Source organism: Pithys albifrons, chromosome 16 (assembly GCF_047495875.1).
Source record: "Pithys albifrons albifrons isolate INPA30051 chromosome 16, PitAlb_v1, whole genome shotgun sequence".
NCBI classification, from domain to species: Eukaryota; Metazoa; Chordata; class Aves; order Passeriformes; family Thamnophilidae; genus Pithys; species Pithys albifrons.
The window spans coordinates 3,433,243-3,451,865 of record NC_092473.1 but is presented as its reverse complement, the minus strand read 5'-3'; the positions used below and the strand labels follow the sequence as shown (position 1 = coordinate 3,451,865).

At 44.2% G+C, this 18,623-nt stretch overlaps 2 protein-coding genes across 4 annotated transcripts in view; one reads left to right on the top strand and one right to left on the bottom strand.

Moving 5' to 3' along the window:
* The window catches only part of KATNIP (katanin interacting protein), a 59,933-nt gene extending 43,427 nt beyond the window's left edge, over positions 1-16,506 (bottom strand). Inside the window, exons 1-8 of one of the 2 annotated variants that reach the window (XM_071571284.1) lie at positions 16,426-16,506; positions 14,956-15,031; positions 13,197-13,366; positions 8,213-8,292; positions 6,262-6,399; positions 4,055-4,316; positions 2,658-2,807; positions 473-636 (exon numbers count right to left, since the gene is read on the bottom strand). In XM_071571284.1, coding sequence (XP_071427385.1) covers positions 473-636; positions 2,658-2,807; positions 4,055-4,316; positions 6,262-6,399; positions 8,213-8,292; positions 13,197-13,366; positions 14,956-15,017 — 1,026 coding nt within the window. In that variant the 5' untranslated portion in view covers positions 15,018-15,031; positions 16,426-16,506. Of the gene's footprint in view, positions 1-472; positions 637-2,657; positions 2,808-4,054; positions 4,317-6,261; positions 6,400-8,212; positions 8,293-13,196; positions 13,367-14,955; positions 15,032-16,380 lie in introns of both variants that reach the window. The other variant, XM_071571285.1, reaches the window with a different exon arrangement.
* Positions 16,507-16,597: 91 nt separating this feature from the next.
* The window catches only part of GTF3C1 (general transcription factor IIIC subunit 1), a 40,501-nt gene continuing 38,475 nt past the window's right edge, over positions 16,598-18,623 (top strand). For both annotated transcript variants that reach the window (XM_071571463.1, XM_071571462.1), the window contains exons 1-3: positions 16,598-16,830; positions 17,868-18,077; positions 18,230-18,406. In XM_071571463.1, coding sequence (XP_071427564.1) covers positions 16,610-16,830; positions 17,868-18,077; positions 18,230-18,406 — 608 coding nt within the window. In that variant the 5' untranslated portion in view covers positions 16,598-16,609. The remainder of the gene's footprint in view (positions 16,831-17,867; positions 18,078-18,229; positions 18,407-18,623) is intronic.

Sequence of the window (18,623 nt, the reverse complement as noted above, 5' to 3'; positions counted from 1 at the left end):
GTTTAAACATGGTTGTTGGAGATAAGAGATGTACACACAGAGAACCCAGACCAGCTCCTGTTCAGGAAGATCTAGCAGTGTCCATGGCACTGTAATAACAGGGAACAGTGCCCATATTAATGACTCCAGCAGGAATGTAGCATTTATTGGTATGGAAATCACACATTATCTTGTTTAAGAAGCTTCCAGGATGAAAATGGCTCAACTGGGCCTGCAGCTGTGCACTTGACTGTATAGACATATCATATGGCTGGTCTATCAGTTGCTCAGTGATCCCTGTAATCAAGAGAGAGCTGTGGGATGCCATCCTGAGGAGGCAGATTAAAGAAAACAGCCCTCTGGAAGAATAATACAAATTCAATTACATTTAAGAGGCATCACCATCCATTCATACACAATCTTAACGCATGAAATTGTAATTGATGGGGGGTTTGCTACTTGATCCAACAGCTCCCTCCTGTATTTGCCATACCTTCAGAGGGCCTGTGGAAAGTGTTTGCCTTTGCAGATCCCTCTGCAGGGCCTCGTTCTCCATTTGCATTGCCTGAACCACAGCTGACACCGAGGGAGCAGGATCCTGCTCACACACGTTCCTCCGAGCTGCTGAGAGCAACCTCTCCGGTCGACTGAAGGGCCCTGCCAACAACAGGGGGCAGAAACAGGGATTGGTGTGGACATACAGGTATGGAACTTCACAGCAGCACACATTTGAAACATCTGATTCAGCCACTGCCACAGGGCTTTGCTGGCAGTCTGTAACCATCCCACGCCAGGGGCAATTCCTCCAATTGGCTTCATATTAAGATTCACATCTAATTCAGACAACAGTTAAAACAGCACCATAAGAAGAGGAAAACTGACAAATGAGAAACATAAATTTTCTGCTTTTAGATTGTTTTCATCTGGTATCCAGTGGAAATGCCTTGTAATAGTCCATTGAAAGAGAAGTATATATAATTGAAGCACAGAGGTGTTCAGCTACTTTGGAGGAACCCCCAGAGTCTTCTAGCAAAACAAGGGGAGTCAGGAGTTGCTATTTGCAAGGCAAAATAAATGACCTTGTCACTTAAGTCGTCATCACAATGCCCATACACATCCCAGTCTTTCCAAACTTCACGGAGAAATAGAAACATCCCAGCCTATAAACAGATTTAGAAGAAAGGAAAACAAATTTAACAACAGATGATCTGAGACTGGACTAAAAGAGAAGCACAGTGGTCAATATTCAAATAGAGGCACAGTGGTTATAGCTGAGGACTTTAAAAGCCAAGGGAAGAAAAGAGACTGAAGTTGTAGAGAGATTTAGATTGAGTGGCTGATATGCCACCCTGCTGCAGTGAGGGTTACTAACAGGAGGGAACAGTGCAGTGGATGCAAGGAACTAAAATCTACCTTGAAGAGACAAGACATTAAAACTGAGCTGACATTTGCATGCATTCACCCTCCTTACACACATGAAAACTTTCAACAAGCATCATCCATCTCTGCAAAAACGGGGACAGGACAAAGTCCTCTTGATATTTCTGTGCTATATCATCCCCCTGAAATGAAATTATTTGAAGGCTTTAGCGTGGTAGTTGGACAGAAAGAGTTCCAACGAGCACTATAATAACCTGAGGAGGTGCTGCACACATCTTTGGGAAGCAGTCAAAGCAAGCATCTGCTCAGACAGATGGTGAGTGAGGGTCTCAGAAGCTCCCTCAGAAGGGATTTATTCTGATGCCAAAAAGAATTAGCTTCTTTTCCTCCATTTGGTTTTCTGCCAATTAAGAAACTAATATTTGGACTTCTCAAAACCATTAGGTTTATTGCTTTCTTGGGACACAAGAGGATTTTGCTCTTCTGAAAAGAGCATCTGAACCACAGAGAATGGCATGTCTGAAAACTTCATCTCAGACCTTTCAACACTCAAGTTCATCAGGCTCATTAAGGACTGCACTGAAAGACAACTGCAGTCCTGATTTCAGCCCTAGATTTGGGGTTTAGTGTGTTTTGTTTGGTTTTTTCCCCAGATAAAGACACACCTTAGCACAGATTTTTAGCAGCAGTGCCTGCAAAAGGTTGTTCTCCAGTCCAGGAAAAACATTTCCCAGTATGGTCCTACATAAAGGCTTGTGGAGACTGATCTCCAGTGTTCAAGGTGCAATGCAAGTACAGTCCCAGCAACAACAGAGCTGTTTTGTTGTGCTGTGGAAAACTAAGCCTTTATTGCTGTGGAAAACTATGCATTTTGTGTTGCTACAAATGCATCATGTTAAAACCTTCCACCAAAGCATCAATCACTGATTTTGAGAAGACACTTCTGTTAATGCCACAGGGAATAGATCTTTGTGAGGAAATCAGGAAACAAAGAGACAGTACAAGGACTGAAAGGGAGAAGAAAAAGTCTTATGCTGTGGAAGCAAAAAGATAAGCAAGATATTCAAGATGTATCAGAAGAGTATATAGGGTCCTTCTCACAGTTTTACTTAAGTGAAAACACTCAAAGTGGTAAAAACAACACCAAAAAAGGGCAAAAAAAATACCTAAAAAGAAAAAAGCTGGAGGGATAGCAAAAAAAATCACATGACAGGTATGTGCTGAAATTACACCCGAGCCAGAGGGGAAAAAAAACCTGAAAACTCTCCTTAATGACATCATATATTCTCATGTCTTACTAGAACAAAGTCCTTCATGTCTTCCCTGGTGCAAGAACTCAGCAGAGAGGGGCCGAGTGCCTCTCCTGGTTGCTGTGCTTGGCCTGGCAGGAACAAACACCTCAGCACTGTCCTTCCTTTGGGCAGAGAGAACTCGCACTGGCTTTGCTCCTGCAACACAAAAATGGGAGAGAAATAATCAGCTTTGAAGTTTCTCAGGAGCAGGAAAAATTATTGGAGCCTATCTGCTAAGGTTTGCTTTAATTATGTTGGCATAGTTGCTGTGATAACCTCCCTCCCCTTCACTGATATTGTGCTGTTGATACAAGAGCACCTGTGTATGTATGGCTTGCACTTGGTGAAACAAAAAAAAAATATTATTATAATGTGCCAACATATCTCATCTCTACCAGGTATTTACCTGCATTACTGTCAAGAAAAGCCAAAATGAAAAGGAACTCCTTAGTCACTTGTTAACACAACTATATTGAAATAAATTCTTAAAATACAGAATGAAGTGTTGTCTTATTTAGAAGTTACAAAGAGGGAGAGGGTTGCCTGGTGTAGTTCATATGAGCACTTCCCTTTTTCCTTTGACAATTATTAATGCCTCCACTGTTTACTTTGAAATTTCTCTAGACAAAAAATCATGTACTTTCCCAAAGATCTTGCTCTCACTGCAGCTCCATCCTTTGTTCCCATCTCTTCTGCCCCTCTCCCCATTCACACTCCACTCACATCTATTACAATGAGAGGAACACTCCTTTACTCAATTTATTCAAATTCCTCTTTATTTATGCAATTAACTACGAATAAGGAAAAAAACAATAAACAAAACCAACAACCAAAACCAATTACTGAGCCTGAAATGAGTGGGAGGGAATTTTGAGAAATACTGAATGTAGGTCCAGGTCTGATTTCTGCCTGAACTCTCCACCTTTGACAAGCTGAACATCTTTGAGATCCAGTGACTGGTTGTGTGTTTGGACACTGAGGTCTCCAAAGGACACCAAAAGAAGTGGCTCAAACCATTCATCAGGGATAAATAGCACACACTATGACAAGTTTCCAGCACTCAGGATGTGAAATAAAGTTGAGACTGGGAGTTTGGCTGCCTAGATTACTGCAAGAACAGTTCAAAAAATGTATTAAAAACATAATAATTTCTTGAGAAATCTGACAGACAATCTGAGACAATATTTGTTCAAGTGTCTAGCCCTACTAATGCAGTGCATTAACTAGGACTATATCCTTGTCTTTGAAAGAAAATTCTTAATATAGTAGCAAGAAGATGCAAATCTTCCAAATCAGCAGATTAAAATGAGAGTGTGGAGTAACCCCTAATGATTAACCAGCAGCCATTCCCTTACAAGCAATGCTCTCAAGGAATCATTCTTGCAGAGCACACAGAGACTCACTGCTCTGATCCTGGTTGCACTCCAGCACAGTCAGGGCACCACAATCAAGGCCAGAGCATCTCCCAGCATCCTGTTGTTCAGGAGTTTCCTTCTGCAGTGACCTACTGCCAGGGAACTGAAGGGCTTCAAAGCTTGGCATGTCTTCCTCAGTGGAAGATGACTCTGAAAACACATCCTCTTCAACAGAGTCATAATCATCACTGAGGGAATCTTCTTCCATCTTTTCCTCTTCTACACTGTGCTGCAAGCTGCTCCTCAGTTCCTGGTACCACACAAACAGATCTGTCAGAAAAGCTCAAACATTTATTTTAAAATAAACTAGTGTGGCTGCCTCTTCCTCCCCAGGAGAAGGAAAAACCTTCTCATGAACTCAGAGCCACCATGCAGCCAAGAATATTCACATTCCTGTCACGTCTCCACTCCTTTGAAAAGGGCTTGTAAAGAAAACTCATCCTACAACTCCTTTGTCCCTTCTCCCCAGTATCCTTGCAGGAACATTCCGTAGGCCAGGAAGGTTTTATGGGCAAACCCAATTTTTAGGAATATGTTACAAACAGCACGTAAGTAATGGAGAGGGCAAGGGCACATATTTGTTCAGTCTCACACAGTTGTGTCTTTCTATTTAAAGAGTAGCTGCAATCCAGAATTTCCAAATGCCTTCACAAGACTGCCAATATCATGTAATATCAACTTTATAAGCACTTGGATAGACTTATCTTTACACATCTGTACTTCACAACCCAGCAGAGAAGAGCTGTGGTCTAACGGGTTAAGCTTCCACTTTGCACAGATTCTTTGAAGTGGACACATGGTAACAGGATTTTATGCAAAAATTAATCTGTTTTGAAATTTACTGTGGAAAACACTGCCCTGCTTCTCTCATTATATGCCACAAACAGCACAGATGATGTTGGAGAGCTGTGTGGTTTTATGAAGGCAAAAGGAAAACTTGCGTCTCTTAAATGCTTTTTTCCCCTTATTTTGTTGGTATTAGAGTTTTGAGATAAATATAGGTGAGCAAACTGTAGAAAATGAAAAACCTGAAGCCAACCCAGGTACAAATGAACTGTGACAGTGTATGTTCAGTTTGCAATGAAAGCTTCAAGCTGCTTCAGATTACACTTGTTAGGAAATCCATGTTGACAGATACATATTACAAAGAGCAGGCAAAGTGAGGTTCAAAAGAGGGTTTATAAGCAATCTGAGCCTTGATATGGAGCATGTCTTTATGACAGTCAAGACTAATATTTCCAGGTGTTTGACAGGAAATTGTACAGGATTTCTTTTAGTTTGAAACCTCATGCATCCGCATTGTAAGAAATTCAAGAAAAGACATTATAGCTTCAGGAAAATCAAAAAGTATTTCCATCTGGAATAAAAAGAAAAGTGGGGGTTTGGTTTAAAATTATGAAAGATTATAAATATCCATCACTGTTAACAAGTTACCAGTTTGTAGAGAAAAAAAAAATCATAAACTCAAGAGCAATACAGGAAAGAGAAACAGGTGCAAGCTAGAAAAATAGGCTTGGGAATTTTGTCTGATGTCAGTGGTAAGATCTGCAGACAGTTTCATAGATGGATGTTATTCCACTACCCAGAAAAGCTTTATTGATGTTATTAATTGGTTAAGCTGAAAAACATCCATGAGTCTTTTTTTCATTTATTCATTTTTTAAGGGCAGGACATTAATGAAGTGTGCTAGAACAAACTGTAATTAGTAATCAAATAGAAGGCTGCACAGTCCATACAAAAACAACCCTTGATGGAAAGCAACTGTACTGATTAGAATACTTTTAAAATTCAGTCTGATTTTTGTTAGGTAAAACAATGACATGCAACAACCTTAGCAAGATTATTGAAAAACTAACTTAAATCCAGAAAAAGTAGTTTCAGCTTTCTCTAACTTGACAGCCATGAGTGACATTCCTCTGGACAGCCATTAAGTGAAAGAGGCTCCTTGCAGGGATTCAATCCAACAGGGATGATGTTCTACCTCCTTAAAACAGGACAATGTTTTGCAGCGTTGCTGACTGAGAATAGATTTTCAAAGCTTTACTTTTCATTTTTTCCTTCTTTATGTCACATCTCAACAATGGAAAATCACCTAATAAAGAAACTACTGTACACTGGGTTTGCATGCACTGACCCTGGGCCCTTTCACCTTTCCAATGGCACTGCCATGAACAGAAGGCAACTGCCAATTATACCTGGGAGTAAGGGAGAGTATCATCCTCCCCATTTGTCTCCACACTCAAGCTTTCATAAGGTTCAAAATCCTCAGAGTACTCCACAGATGGTTTAATGTAGAGTTTATCCCCTCTCTCCGTTTTAATCGCCACAGTTTTCTGTCAAGAGAAGCATTCAAAGGAAATTAGATGTCTCTTGTGCAATAATAATCATCACATTTTACATAACAATGTCTAGACCAAGCACCACTTTTCCTCTCTGTTCCAGGGAAGGTTTCTGTCCTCCCTGAGCTCACCTTTGGGCCTCTGAATTATGTTTAAGCACCCTGGCCAAAGTGCCCACCTGCTGCTGGGTCTGGCCCTGCACACATCATGTGTTGGGCCCCAAAGGGAGTGCCCATCAGGGTTCACCCTCACCAGGGAAGTGAAACAACTTCAAGTCTGGTGCAGACATTCCACAGGGGGAAGTCTCCCAAGTGAATGATGGCAAAAGGAGAGTCTCATCAAAGGTAACATGATACAGAAGCCTGCACAGTGATATTCAACCTCATTACCTCTTGTGCAGACAATCCTCTACCATTGTGGGAGGGCCAGGGGCAGAGATATCCCAGAGGGAGCAGCTTAAGGCAACGTGGCTTCTGATAGAGCAAGTTCAGTAGGTCCATCCTCCCCCCTCAGAGCACACCTGAGCACAGCCCAGGTTTGAGATTTGAACATGAATTGCTGGGTCCTTTAGCTATCCAAAAAACCCACTGGGAAAATAAACTGCTGAATAGCACAACCTGCACCTTACTCCATGGCTGCACATCCCCTTAGCTAAATAACTCCAGTTGTTCATTAGGATAACTGCTACCTCCCCATCCAACTGGATAAAAGACTTAAGGTATCATCCTAAGCTAGTCCCAAATAGTAGCCTGTTTTTAGTATAGCTGCCTATGTTTGGATAACTTTCCAATCCAGAGGAGGTGCCTCCTTCTTCATTGGAATGACACAGGCTATGACTGACTACACATTTGGCAAATCCAGCAAACCAGTCCTGGCAGGCTTGTATGTAAGCAGTGGCCTACTGGGAGAAAGAGCAGCTGAGAAAATTAATTAAACGGAACTTTGAAGCAGTAAGGGTGGTAAATAAAGTAATGCAGCCCAAAAGCTTGAATGTGCAATATTTGCTGAAAGAAGAGCAGACCTGCATGGCATGAGCACTTGATCTGCAGTGACACAGACCCCGATGCCCAGTCACTCAAGCACAGGCTGGACATCCAGCCAGGCCAATTACTAATCAAGTAGGGTAATTATTTGGGTGACATGTCTCAGTTGTTCAGAATTCCCACTTGCTCTGTTAATTAAGTCACACTCCTTGACAGGTTAATTCAGATCCTTCTTGAAGCCAAAAGAAAAAAAGACCATTAAAGCTTGTCCAGTGAACCAACAACTGTGTAGCTAATGGCTCCAAATTTCATATAGATATTTTTATTATCTCTATGCATTTTCCTCCCTTTTGATCCACAAGAATTTGTCACAAATTACATCTCAAGCCTTGCAAATTACACCTCTGTGTCCCTCACTCCTGTTGCAGGGTGGAGAACAGCAGTGACAGGCAGGGATGTCTCTTCAAAATGAGTTTCTCCATCTTTTGCACTAAATAAATTCTCTAGGCTACCATCAGAGATGTCCAGTGACAGCTCTTCTGCTGGAGGACACACTGAGCCAGTCATGTCCAGGCTACAGAATTTTCTATGACAGATGTCACTGAAACCAGACCCTTTCAATGAGATTTGTCTTTTTAGGCTTCAAAGTAGCCACAAAACTGGCCACAGAACCATTTCATGTTGTCACTCAGCACCTACACCAAGCCAAGACTCAGGTTCTGTGTGAGAGTCCCAACTATCTACTAGTTGCAACCAATTCTCCCTGAAAGTGTTTATGGCTTAAGGATTAGTTCAAACCCCCATTCCTTCCAACTGCTTCTCACCTGAAGCCAATTCCTGCGCTGGATCTTGCTTGGTGCAGTCTGTGTGCTGCCCGCTGGCAACTCCCTCTCCTCTAGCTGGGCTGCTTTGTCATAACACAGACACAAGAATTAGAGAACAGAAACCATAAATACAGTATGTGACAATATACACCTCACTTCACATTTTGGGTTGGGGTTTATGTTGAGTTTTTTCCCAAATGAGGACAGAAGAGTAAATGTTTGACATGTGAATGGTATCAACAACAGAGAAGCCATTCCAATCCAGACCCTGGCCAGTTGTGTATTGGTAGTAGGAGTTTGGAATCTCTTAAGGGACAATCATCATCCTGTGTATTCAAGAGAATAAACTCTTTAAAGACACATTAGCTGAACAGCAGGTGAAGCACCACTTTCTCTGACATGAAAGTCTAGAGGTATGTTCTAGAACCAGGGTACAGATCACTCCAACCCCCAGATGGGCAATAAGCTGTCTCAGGAAGCCAACTGAGCCCCACCAAAGGCAGGCTCTGACAGACAGAGTTCTGGTGAACAACAGGTGAAATGTTGATTTTACAAAAGAACTGTGTGTATTTACTCTCAGATTAAGGAAATATGAGGTATTGGCAGATTTAACAGAATCTACCAGATATTTAACATACTATGCAGAGAAAGATTCTTCATGTAAAAGCCATAAATAAAGGACAAACAACCATTATCCTTCATTTCTAAGGTCAGGAAGAGTTGGTTCTGGAACTTCTGCAAAAAATCTCAGTATGGTCAAGGAGAACTAAGGGTTTCTGTGCTGGACATGCCCCCAGCTTAGAGTGGAGCAATGGATTTTTGAGAAGATGCTTTGACTGAGACAGAGACAAACATCTTGCAGGTCACATCAGCACCCTCAATGGAACAAGGGCATCACCAACACCCTCAGTAGCATCCTAAATAAAGGCATCTCATTTCCTATGTTCAAGACAGATTTACAGCTTCCATTTCTTCTCAGTGGAGAAAAACAGCTGATGCAAACCCTTTTCTCTTTAAGCCATAATTTAATGGTCACCCTAAGCCAGCAGAAACTGGCACTACCAATAAAAGAACCAACTGTCCTACAAAGGTCATAGAATCCCAGAAAGATTTAGTTTGGAAGGAACCTGTGGGGTCACTTAGTCCAGCTTTCCACTCAAAGCAGGGCTTACTTCAGAATTAGACCACATTGCTTATTACAGCTCTCAATACCACCTTTGCTTTCTTGGGTTGGACAACCCTACGTGCAGCTGGACAGGGAATTATGTGGGCAAGTTTTAACTGTGGGAAAACATAACAGATTACTTTTGATTAGAGCCACTGGTGCACTCTGGTTCACCATGAGATTGCACAAGTGCTGGTACAGATGGTCAAGAGGGACCATTCCTGGGGGAGCAGTGTATGCTTATGTCAGTTTGGAGGGATCATAACATCACAGGATGGTGTTCTACAGCTTCAGCACCAAGTGTCTGCCTCAAAGGCCCAAAATACAACCAAGCACAGAGGGGACAAGGAATGGTCTGCTCCAAGGAAGAAATACAGCCCTTCCAACCAGACCTCCTGCCACTCCATCAGGCTGTTCCTCACTACCTTCAGAAATACTGTGCAGTCATTAATTAGCATTGGTGCTGATTGCTTCAGGGCTCTGCTGGCACTGAGGGTGAACTGTTCTGAGGTTACAATGCTAGAAGGGTGGTCAGATTCAGCTCCTGCTTTGGGACAGAATTGGAAGCACCTTTCACTCCCCAAGCAATCCATCTCTTCCAAGCAACTGCCCAGAAGACACTCAGGTATCCTACAAATGTAAGGAGGAAACAGCAACAGAGTAGGACTTGTGCTACCACTGCTGAGTATTTAGTTCTCAGAATTCTTTGAGTATTTAGAGAAACTATTTACAAGATAATGTAGTGACAAGGACATGGGGGAATGGCTTCAAATTGGAAGAGAGTAGGTTTAGATTTGATGTTAGAAAAAAATTACTGTGAAGGTGCTGAGGTCCTGGCACAGGGTGCCCAGAGAAGCTGGGGCTGCCCCATCCCTGGGAGTGTCCAAGGCCAGGTTGGACGGGGCTTGGAGCAACCTGGGCTGGTGGGAGGTGTCCCTGCCCATGGGAGGGAGTGGAAATGGATAAGCTTCAAGGCCCTTCCAACCCAAACCATTGTAGAGTTCCATGGTTCTACTCAGTGATGGATTTATGTGACCGGGTTTCCCTAAACCAGAAAAAACACTAATTCAAACCCCAGGCAGAGGCTGATGCAGCTGAGCAAATCATCTGTGACACAAACACCACTTTAGAACAAAAACATCCTTCTCATGGGTGGGATGGGGACTGAATACCAACCACTGCCTGCTTTGGCACACAGAATAGGGCCAGTGGTGTCATTCCCCTGGAGACTTGAGCTGACAGTGTCTGTTCTTGTAGTCAAGAACTCAGCAGCACATCATCAAAATATCAGTCATGTTCCAAGGAGACCCCATGGTACCCTTGAGCCCCATTTCTGTGACCACCCAGACATTCACTGGAAGAACAAACATAGTTGTGAGACTATGCCTGGGTTATACACCCAGAGAAATGACAGTACACCTGTGGCTCAGCTTCACTACAATCCTAAGCAGAAAAAGTTTATCAATCACTATTATCATTAATTACTCCTAGGGAACACAGACAAAGAAAATAGTCCTGGCAAGGAGATTTATGCTGACACTTTCAGGAACCAGAAAGAGGGATTTGTGCCTTTTCTGGATTATTAAGTATCACACATTCCTAATTTTTCAGTGAAGATTAATCCTATAGATAGATGCTTTAGAAGTAATGGATGATGCAATAACTCTCAAGGGAGGGAGACAGGGAAGAAAACTCAGTGCTGTATCTCAGCTAGGAATCATTTCTGTAAGTAAAATCATATTCAATCATTGAGAAGAAATGCCTAGAAATGCAAGAGAGCATAAAATTGTTATGGTAGAACCCTCAGGCAAGAAGCTTCTACAGATAACCAATAATTCCCCCTCTGGACTCCAGTGGCAAAATCAAATGGAAGAGGAAAAATTACAGGATGATGATTCAATTGATATCTTTCACTGCAGCTTCATGGGTTTAAAAGATCAACACTAGACAGTAAGAAACTGCAAAACACTGAGTTATCTTCTGCAGAGATAATACTACAGTCTCCAAGTTGATGGAGTTGAGGAAAGGAACAGAGACTGGAACTGAAGTCTTTAAAGGTCCCCAAGACAAGTATTCTACCATAACTGAATCAAATGGCATCAAGTGACCAAAAAAATAATGCACTTTGGTCAAGCTGAGAGATAACAGCTACACAGCAGAACTTTGAGAGGAAATTCCTCTTGACAGAGTTCAATTACAGCTGCTGCCACAATATCCCTGCACAATTTCTGGATCAAAAAGCCAAAGACACTGTTCTGCACCCTCAAAGTGTATCATCCCAGGGTGACAAGGCACAAAATTTCCCTCATTTTCCAATATCAAAGAACATGAAACTTTTTGCATCATTACACACAAGGTTTCACAGCTAAGCTGAACACACTTAAACTTGAAAACAAGCAGCATGTACCCAGTGTGGCAGAAAAACAAATTAAAAAAGAGATAGAGTCATGGTGAGAAAGTTACTGAAAGAAAACTTAGTTTCCAGTATTTTTGAGATTAATAAACCTTCAATCATAATAAATTATTATATTAAGTAACTCTTTGTCTTCAATTTTAGGTGAAAATTAAGTAGACCACCTACACAGCAATAGATTAAAAATAGGTTGTAGCAAAGTAAACATAACTGACTAAGGCTGGTAAACTGCTTTACACAAGGATTTAGTAAAATCAACTTCCTTTTCATTATGCTAAATAGATTAGAAGGCCAGTAAGCTCATACTTTATATCTTCATGCATGCAAAATTATTCCTGTCACTACACTGCTCTCAGTAACAGACAGACTTAAATTAGAAACAAAATACCCACTTTTAGATAAAGCCAACTAATCATTGGGAGAAAATGGTAGACATTCTTTACTTCAAATATTTAAATAAAGATTAGCTGTCTTTCTAAGACAACTATTATAGCTTAAATATCACTTATTAGCTTAATGCAGCTATTAAAGGATATAATTTGATTACAGTCTGTGTCATCAAATGTCATTTGTCCTCAGGACACCAGACTCAGATAACACTGAAGCCCATCAGATTTTAAATCCTATTAATGGTGTTATCCATCAGACAAAGATATACCATTCTTTTCCACTGACAATTCATATACATTTCTAATCTTCTAGTTTTAGTAAGAGCTGTTTAACAAACGAAGACGTGGGGAATTTAAACCTTGGAATTAGTCAGGGATCGACTGAAAAACTGTTCCTTAAACAACCAGCTTAAGCAATTGGAGGAAAGAGTCCCATGTGTAATGAGTTTGGCCAGGTGGGCCTAAATTTAGGTTTTAAAGTTCAGCTAGGCCTAGGATTGTCAGCTGATTTAAGCTGGGCTGAGCTGACAGCTGACTTCTTCCAGCCAATAATATTGTATTCCATACCATACTACATCATCTCAAAGGGGGTAAAATCCAGTGTGTGGGAGTGGCTTAGTTAGTTCCATCATGGCTGCACTAAGAGGAGGACATCCAGCAGCTCCTCTACTAGGCTAAGGCCTGCTCCTGTTGCCTCTGCTTGCATTTTGTTTGCATTCAGGGAAGTAGAGATATTTTGTTGTTATACTTTCTCTTTCTTTCTGAGTGTCTTTTGGAGTGCTTATGAATTTAGAGTAATGGGCTTTGCATTAATTGGGGAGTGGGGAGTTATTCCTTGTTATATATATGTAACTTGTGTAAGTGTGTGTTATATTGTAGTTTCCTCATTCCAAGCTCCAGTGGTGGTCTCTTTATCACAGCCTGGCCAGTGACCTCATCAAGTGAATCAGAGCTCCAGTGAGTGCACTCCTCCAAGAGTTCCATCTGCAATCTCTGCCAGGCTCCCATGGAACTCACCACTTGTCCTGGCGGGTTTTGTCTCGTTCCTGAGGCAGCAGTGGGAGCCGATTTTGCGGCGGTGATTCCTCAGCTGGGAATTGGCTCCATTCACATACAGAGAAAAGCCTTGTTCCAGCTGCTCCAGTTTGATTTGCACAGGATCCTTCCTTTTCAACCGTTCCAGTAACCTGGAGCAGAAAGGACAACAATTCATCCTTACACAGGGCATGTGCAGGTCAGCAATGAACACAGCAAACCACGTCACAAAGATGGAAAAGATGCTCACAGTTCAAACAGTAATTCCAGAATACAACTTCCAGGATCTGGTTCCTGTTCTGGAGTGCTTGTAGGAGTACCCACACACTGTACACCTGAAGTTTGACCAACCCTCTCCCTTCTGACATTTTTCCCATGTTGTCTCTCATTTCACATTATTTTTCCAATTGGTATTGAGCATATGTAACCTTTCTTCCTAAGAATTTTGCAGAGTTTTACTTAGAATTTCCAAATAGCTTAAAAATGGGTGAAGTCTTTTCAAGAAAAAAAAAGAAAAGAAAAACATTATTTGTGTTTTGAAACTTGAGGTAAAAAGCCCTCAGTCAGTAGTGCAGGTAGAGATATCAGAAAATTGAAGACTGGGTAAAATTATATTTTAAAAAATGCCCTTCCCCAGGCTCAGTTTCAGTGAAACACCTACTCTCCCTCTTCCAAATCTCATCTTCTCTCCTTTCACCACAGGTTATACCCAGTCCATCCTAATTCCTTTGGTGAGGTGACATGCAGGCCAGGAGGTTGGGATCACGTGGGTGACAGTTTGCACCTGACCCTGCACAGCCCCTGCTGCCACCACTCTCTTATACCCACCCCAGGCTGCTCAGATTGATGAGATTTTGACACAAGATGGGCTGTTCTTGGTAATTTTGGATCCAGCAGGAGCCAGTGCCTGATCTGCTCCCACTATCCCAGACTGCCAGATATGTGCCCTGCAAGGTACAGTTGTCACCTGCTTGTTATTTCCACCAAAATTCAGAATTAGAGGTCTGATCCTAAGGATACAAGTTGTTTCAATCATTAAATAAATTGGTTTTATTCTTCTCTAAAACTGCTTTATGGTACTATATACAAAGGAAACTCATGGTCACAAAAATTGGCAAGTCTTTTAACATAATTGTGGCTTCCTAAGGTTTTTTTGTCTTTTCACTGAACCAGTTTGTCATAGAATCTGAGTAAAAATCTTATGGATTCTGGTAAAGGAGGGAATCCAGCAAGAAAGCTTTGCAGGTCCTTCTGAATTAACTATGAAGTTCATCTGTCCAGCGTACAACAACAGGAACACATGAACAAAGAGTAAAAGAAATGTTTGAAATTTGTCTGAAAAACACTGAAGTTTGCAAAAGTGACCTGGATGTCCTTATCTCCCATTTTTCTGTGTTTCTGACAACATAAAAACCTTGCCTCATCATTACATCCTCACACAGTGTGAGCTGCCAGTTACCTCTGAACCTCTAAGCTTTTGCTCCATACAGAAAAAAATTTCTGTCAGCCATGAAAACAAAAACTATTTTATTAATAAATGTATTTATCTTTTAAATGCTGAAGAAACATTGTGATCTCTAGAAACCAGAACTTTGATCTGTTTAGCAAGCAAGAAGAGGAAGAGAGAAACACCTGAATGGTTTAAGGCACAGCAAGTCAGACTTTGCACCACAAGTGCTGATCTTTGACACAATAAAACAGGTACTTCACACCCATTGGTGGTAACAACTGTGTGTCTTACCGGTTTCTCTGCTGAAGGGATATTAAGTATTCGTCATGTTTCTCGTCAAAGTCAGTCACCATGTCTTAATATGAAGCTGAAATGAGAATATAATTGTCACACTGAATGACATGGAGCACTACTGGCTTTGCACCCTCAATGGTGAGAATAAACTGAAAAATGTTCCTCCTTCAACAAGGCATAAAGTTGTCATGGAATCATTGAATGGATTGGGTTGGAAAAGACCTCCGAGATCATCAAGTCCAACCCTTGGGCCAACTCCAGTCCCTTTACCAGATCATGGCACTCAGTGCCACGGCCAAGCTCAGTTGAAAAACCTCGAGGGGTGGGGAATCCACCCCCTCTCTGGGCAGCCCATTCCAATGCCTGAGCACTCTCTCTGCAAAGAATTTTTTTCTCATCTCCCACTTCAATTTCCCCTGGCAGAGCTTGAGCCCATCGTGCCCCCTTGTCCTATTGCTGCCTGCAATAGTCAGTGTAGTCAATAAAGCTCCTGAAGAACAGAGGAAACTGTAGTTGTTTTACTTGTTTTCCAGAACCCTCCACAGTCTACTGAAGAACCTAAACATCCCAGAAGTGGGAGGCATGTGCTGTATAAAGGAGTTTATAACCCAAGACCTGACGAGCCAGTAAACCCTGGGGCACAAGCTGAAGCTGTGCTCAAAGTCCAGCTGTGGGATGACTTCCCTGACTTGCTACTGCTCGTCAGGTCAGGCAATCCTACAACTTGTTCTCTGCAGAGCCTGTGCACGTTTAAAGTCTCCAGTTAAAGACTTTCTGTCGCCCCTCAGGAAACACGAACTTTCCCAGCAATCCCCACCAAGCCCCAGAGCCGCTGCCGCTGAGCTGTTCTGTTCACACTCAGAACTTTAAATGTACCCAAAGAAAGACCCCCCGTATTTTGCCTCTGACCCACCGCTGGTGTCTCTGTCAGAGCCCTGCCCTGTCACTGACCCACCACGTTCACGGGACCTCCACGGACACTGACCCTGCACAGACACCGACCCACCACGGACACTGACCTCGGGTAGAGCCCCCGAAACGACACTGACCACCCAGAGAAGAGTCTCCAGACGGACACAGACCCCGAGGGACACTGAACACTGGGCAAAGCCCTGGGGCAGACACTGACCCCTGGAACAGCCCCCGGATGGTCACAGCCCCCAAGACAGAGTTCCTGCACGGACACTGACCCCGCACGGCTCCCGCATGGGTACTGACCCCGCACGGCCACTGACCCCGGACAGTCACGGACCCCGCATGGCCACTGACCCCGCACAGCCCCAACACGGCAACTGACCCCGAATGGGCACTGACCCCGCACGGCCCCCGCACGGACACTGACCCGGCACAGACACTGACCCTCCACAGCCCCAGCACGGACACTGACCCCGCATAGACACCGACCCCGGCACGGCCACTGACCCCGCACAGCCCCCGCATGGACACTGATCCTGCATGGGCACTGACCCCGCACGGTCCCCGATCCCGGCACAGACAGTGACCCCGCACAGCCCCAGCAGGGCCACTGACCCCGCATGGGCACTGACCCCGCACGGCCCCGCCCGCCCCGGCCCCGCTCTGTGTCTCGGTCTCCCTGGTGACGGTCGCGCCGCCGCCGTCAGTTCCTGCGCGCCGGAAGCGGCGGGCGGCGATGGAGGCTCTGTGGGCGCTGCTGGACGAGGTGGCCCTGGAGGGGCTGGATGGCATCACCGTGCCCGCTCTGTGGCACCGCCTGGCCGCCCGCTCGCCGCCCTTCCCGCTGCCGCTGCAGCCCGACACGCGGCAGCTGCTCTGGGCCGCGCTCAGCGCCCAGCCCGACCTCCGCTTCTACCTCCTGCCGCGGCCGCGGCCGCCGCTCCGCCTGCACGGCGGGTGAGTGCGGGGCGGGGGCGATGCCCCGGCAGGGCTGACCCGGGCCTGGCTGCTGACCTAACCCAGGCCCTCCTGCCGAGTTGACCCGGGCCCTCCTGCCGGGCTATCCCGGGCCCTCCTTCCGGGCTATCTCGGGCCCTCCTGCAGGACTGACCCAGGCCCTCCTGCTGGGCTATCCCGGGCTCTCCTGCCGGGCTGATCCGGGCCTGGCTGCTAACCTAACCCAGGCCCTCCTGCCGGGCTATCCCGGGCCCTCCTGCCGGGCTGATCCGGGCCAGGCTGCTAACCTAACCCAGGCCCTCCTGCCGGGCTGACCCGGGCACTCCTGCCGGGCTATCTCGGGCCCTCCTGTCGGGCTATCCCAGGCCCTCCTGCCAGGCTGCCCCCACCGGCACTGCCCGCTCAGGCGCAGCCTCGGGAGCGGTTCGGGGCTTGGGTGACAGCGGGAAGGGCAGAGCGTGGCTCCAGGGCCGGTATTTAGATATTGGAGAGCATTTGTCACTGTTACGGTGCTCAGGCATTGGAATAGATTGGCCTGGAGGTGTTCAGAATGCGTCTGGATCTGGCGCTGGGTAATGTGGTTTAGGGGTTACAGGGGCAGTGCTGGATGGATGGTTGGGAGTGGACAATCTTAGAGTTCTCTTCCAGCCATAATGATTCTGTGACCTGTATATGAGCCCTGACGAGATTTCCAGTCAAACATCTCTTTGCCACTTAGGTAAGGGCAGAATTTACATGTTCCAGTTCATCAGGGTGGATGTATCTGTTCTTTTCATTCTCTGTGAACTGGTATATGTTTCTCTAACTCCCACCACTTCAATAGCCTTGCGTTTTTGAAGGTTAAATAATGTATCCCCCTCCTGCATTCTGAGGTTTGGCTATACCTGAGGAGTACAGCACTCTGCTCCTTGTGTTTTTCCAGTTTCGAGATGAGAGTTCCATTTTTCCAAGATGCTCCATAGAGTTTTCAGCATTATTTGTGACAATCTTTCATTTCTCCTTGCTTGGTTAATGTTGGCTCTCTGCTTTTATTTCAGGTATGAAGAGATAGACCTTGAAACTGGAATACTGGAAGCCAAAAGAGGTGTTGCTGCTTCAGACGATATTTATCCTGTCCACATGATTTTGGATAACAAAGATGGCATACAAGGTTCCTGCCAGTATTTTAAAGAGAGAGTAGATATCACTGATCAAATAAGGAAGAAGAATTTGCAGCCCTGTTATACTCACAAAGAAGCTCTTGAAAAGTGAGTGAAATCCTTAAATTAAAAACATTAAAATACTTATAAAGTTATTTTTCTTTTAGTCTTTACTCAGTGGTGTTTGTGGGTAAAGAGGAATTGATCTCTCTATTGTTATGGAACTAATAACAATAATAACTTTTCCTTCTGTTTCTTAGATGGGGAGAGAGACTAGTCATTGTTGCCTCCCAGGAGCAGCGTTACAGAGCTCTGATAGGCTGGCAGGGGGACCCTGACCTGAAGCTCCCTGACTTCTCCTACTGCATCCTGGAGCGTTTGGGCCGTGCTCGGTGGCAAGGGGAGCTCCAGAGGGACCTTCACTGTGGGGCTTTCAAGTAAGTTTGCATTTTTCTCTATGAATTAAATCAAAGCTAACAAGTTTCCACTGGTTTTTTTGGAGTATTCCTGTGCCTTTATTTGAATTCCTATCTGTACCAAGTGTCTTGTCCTTACTACCCAGGAGTAATTGGTCCTTGGAGCCTGTGTTACTGGAACTATACTGGTCTCATTCTTGAGTTCATTGTACTTCCAGAAGTTGTCTGTTTGCTCAAT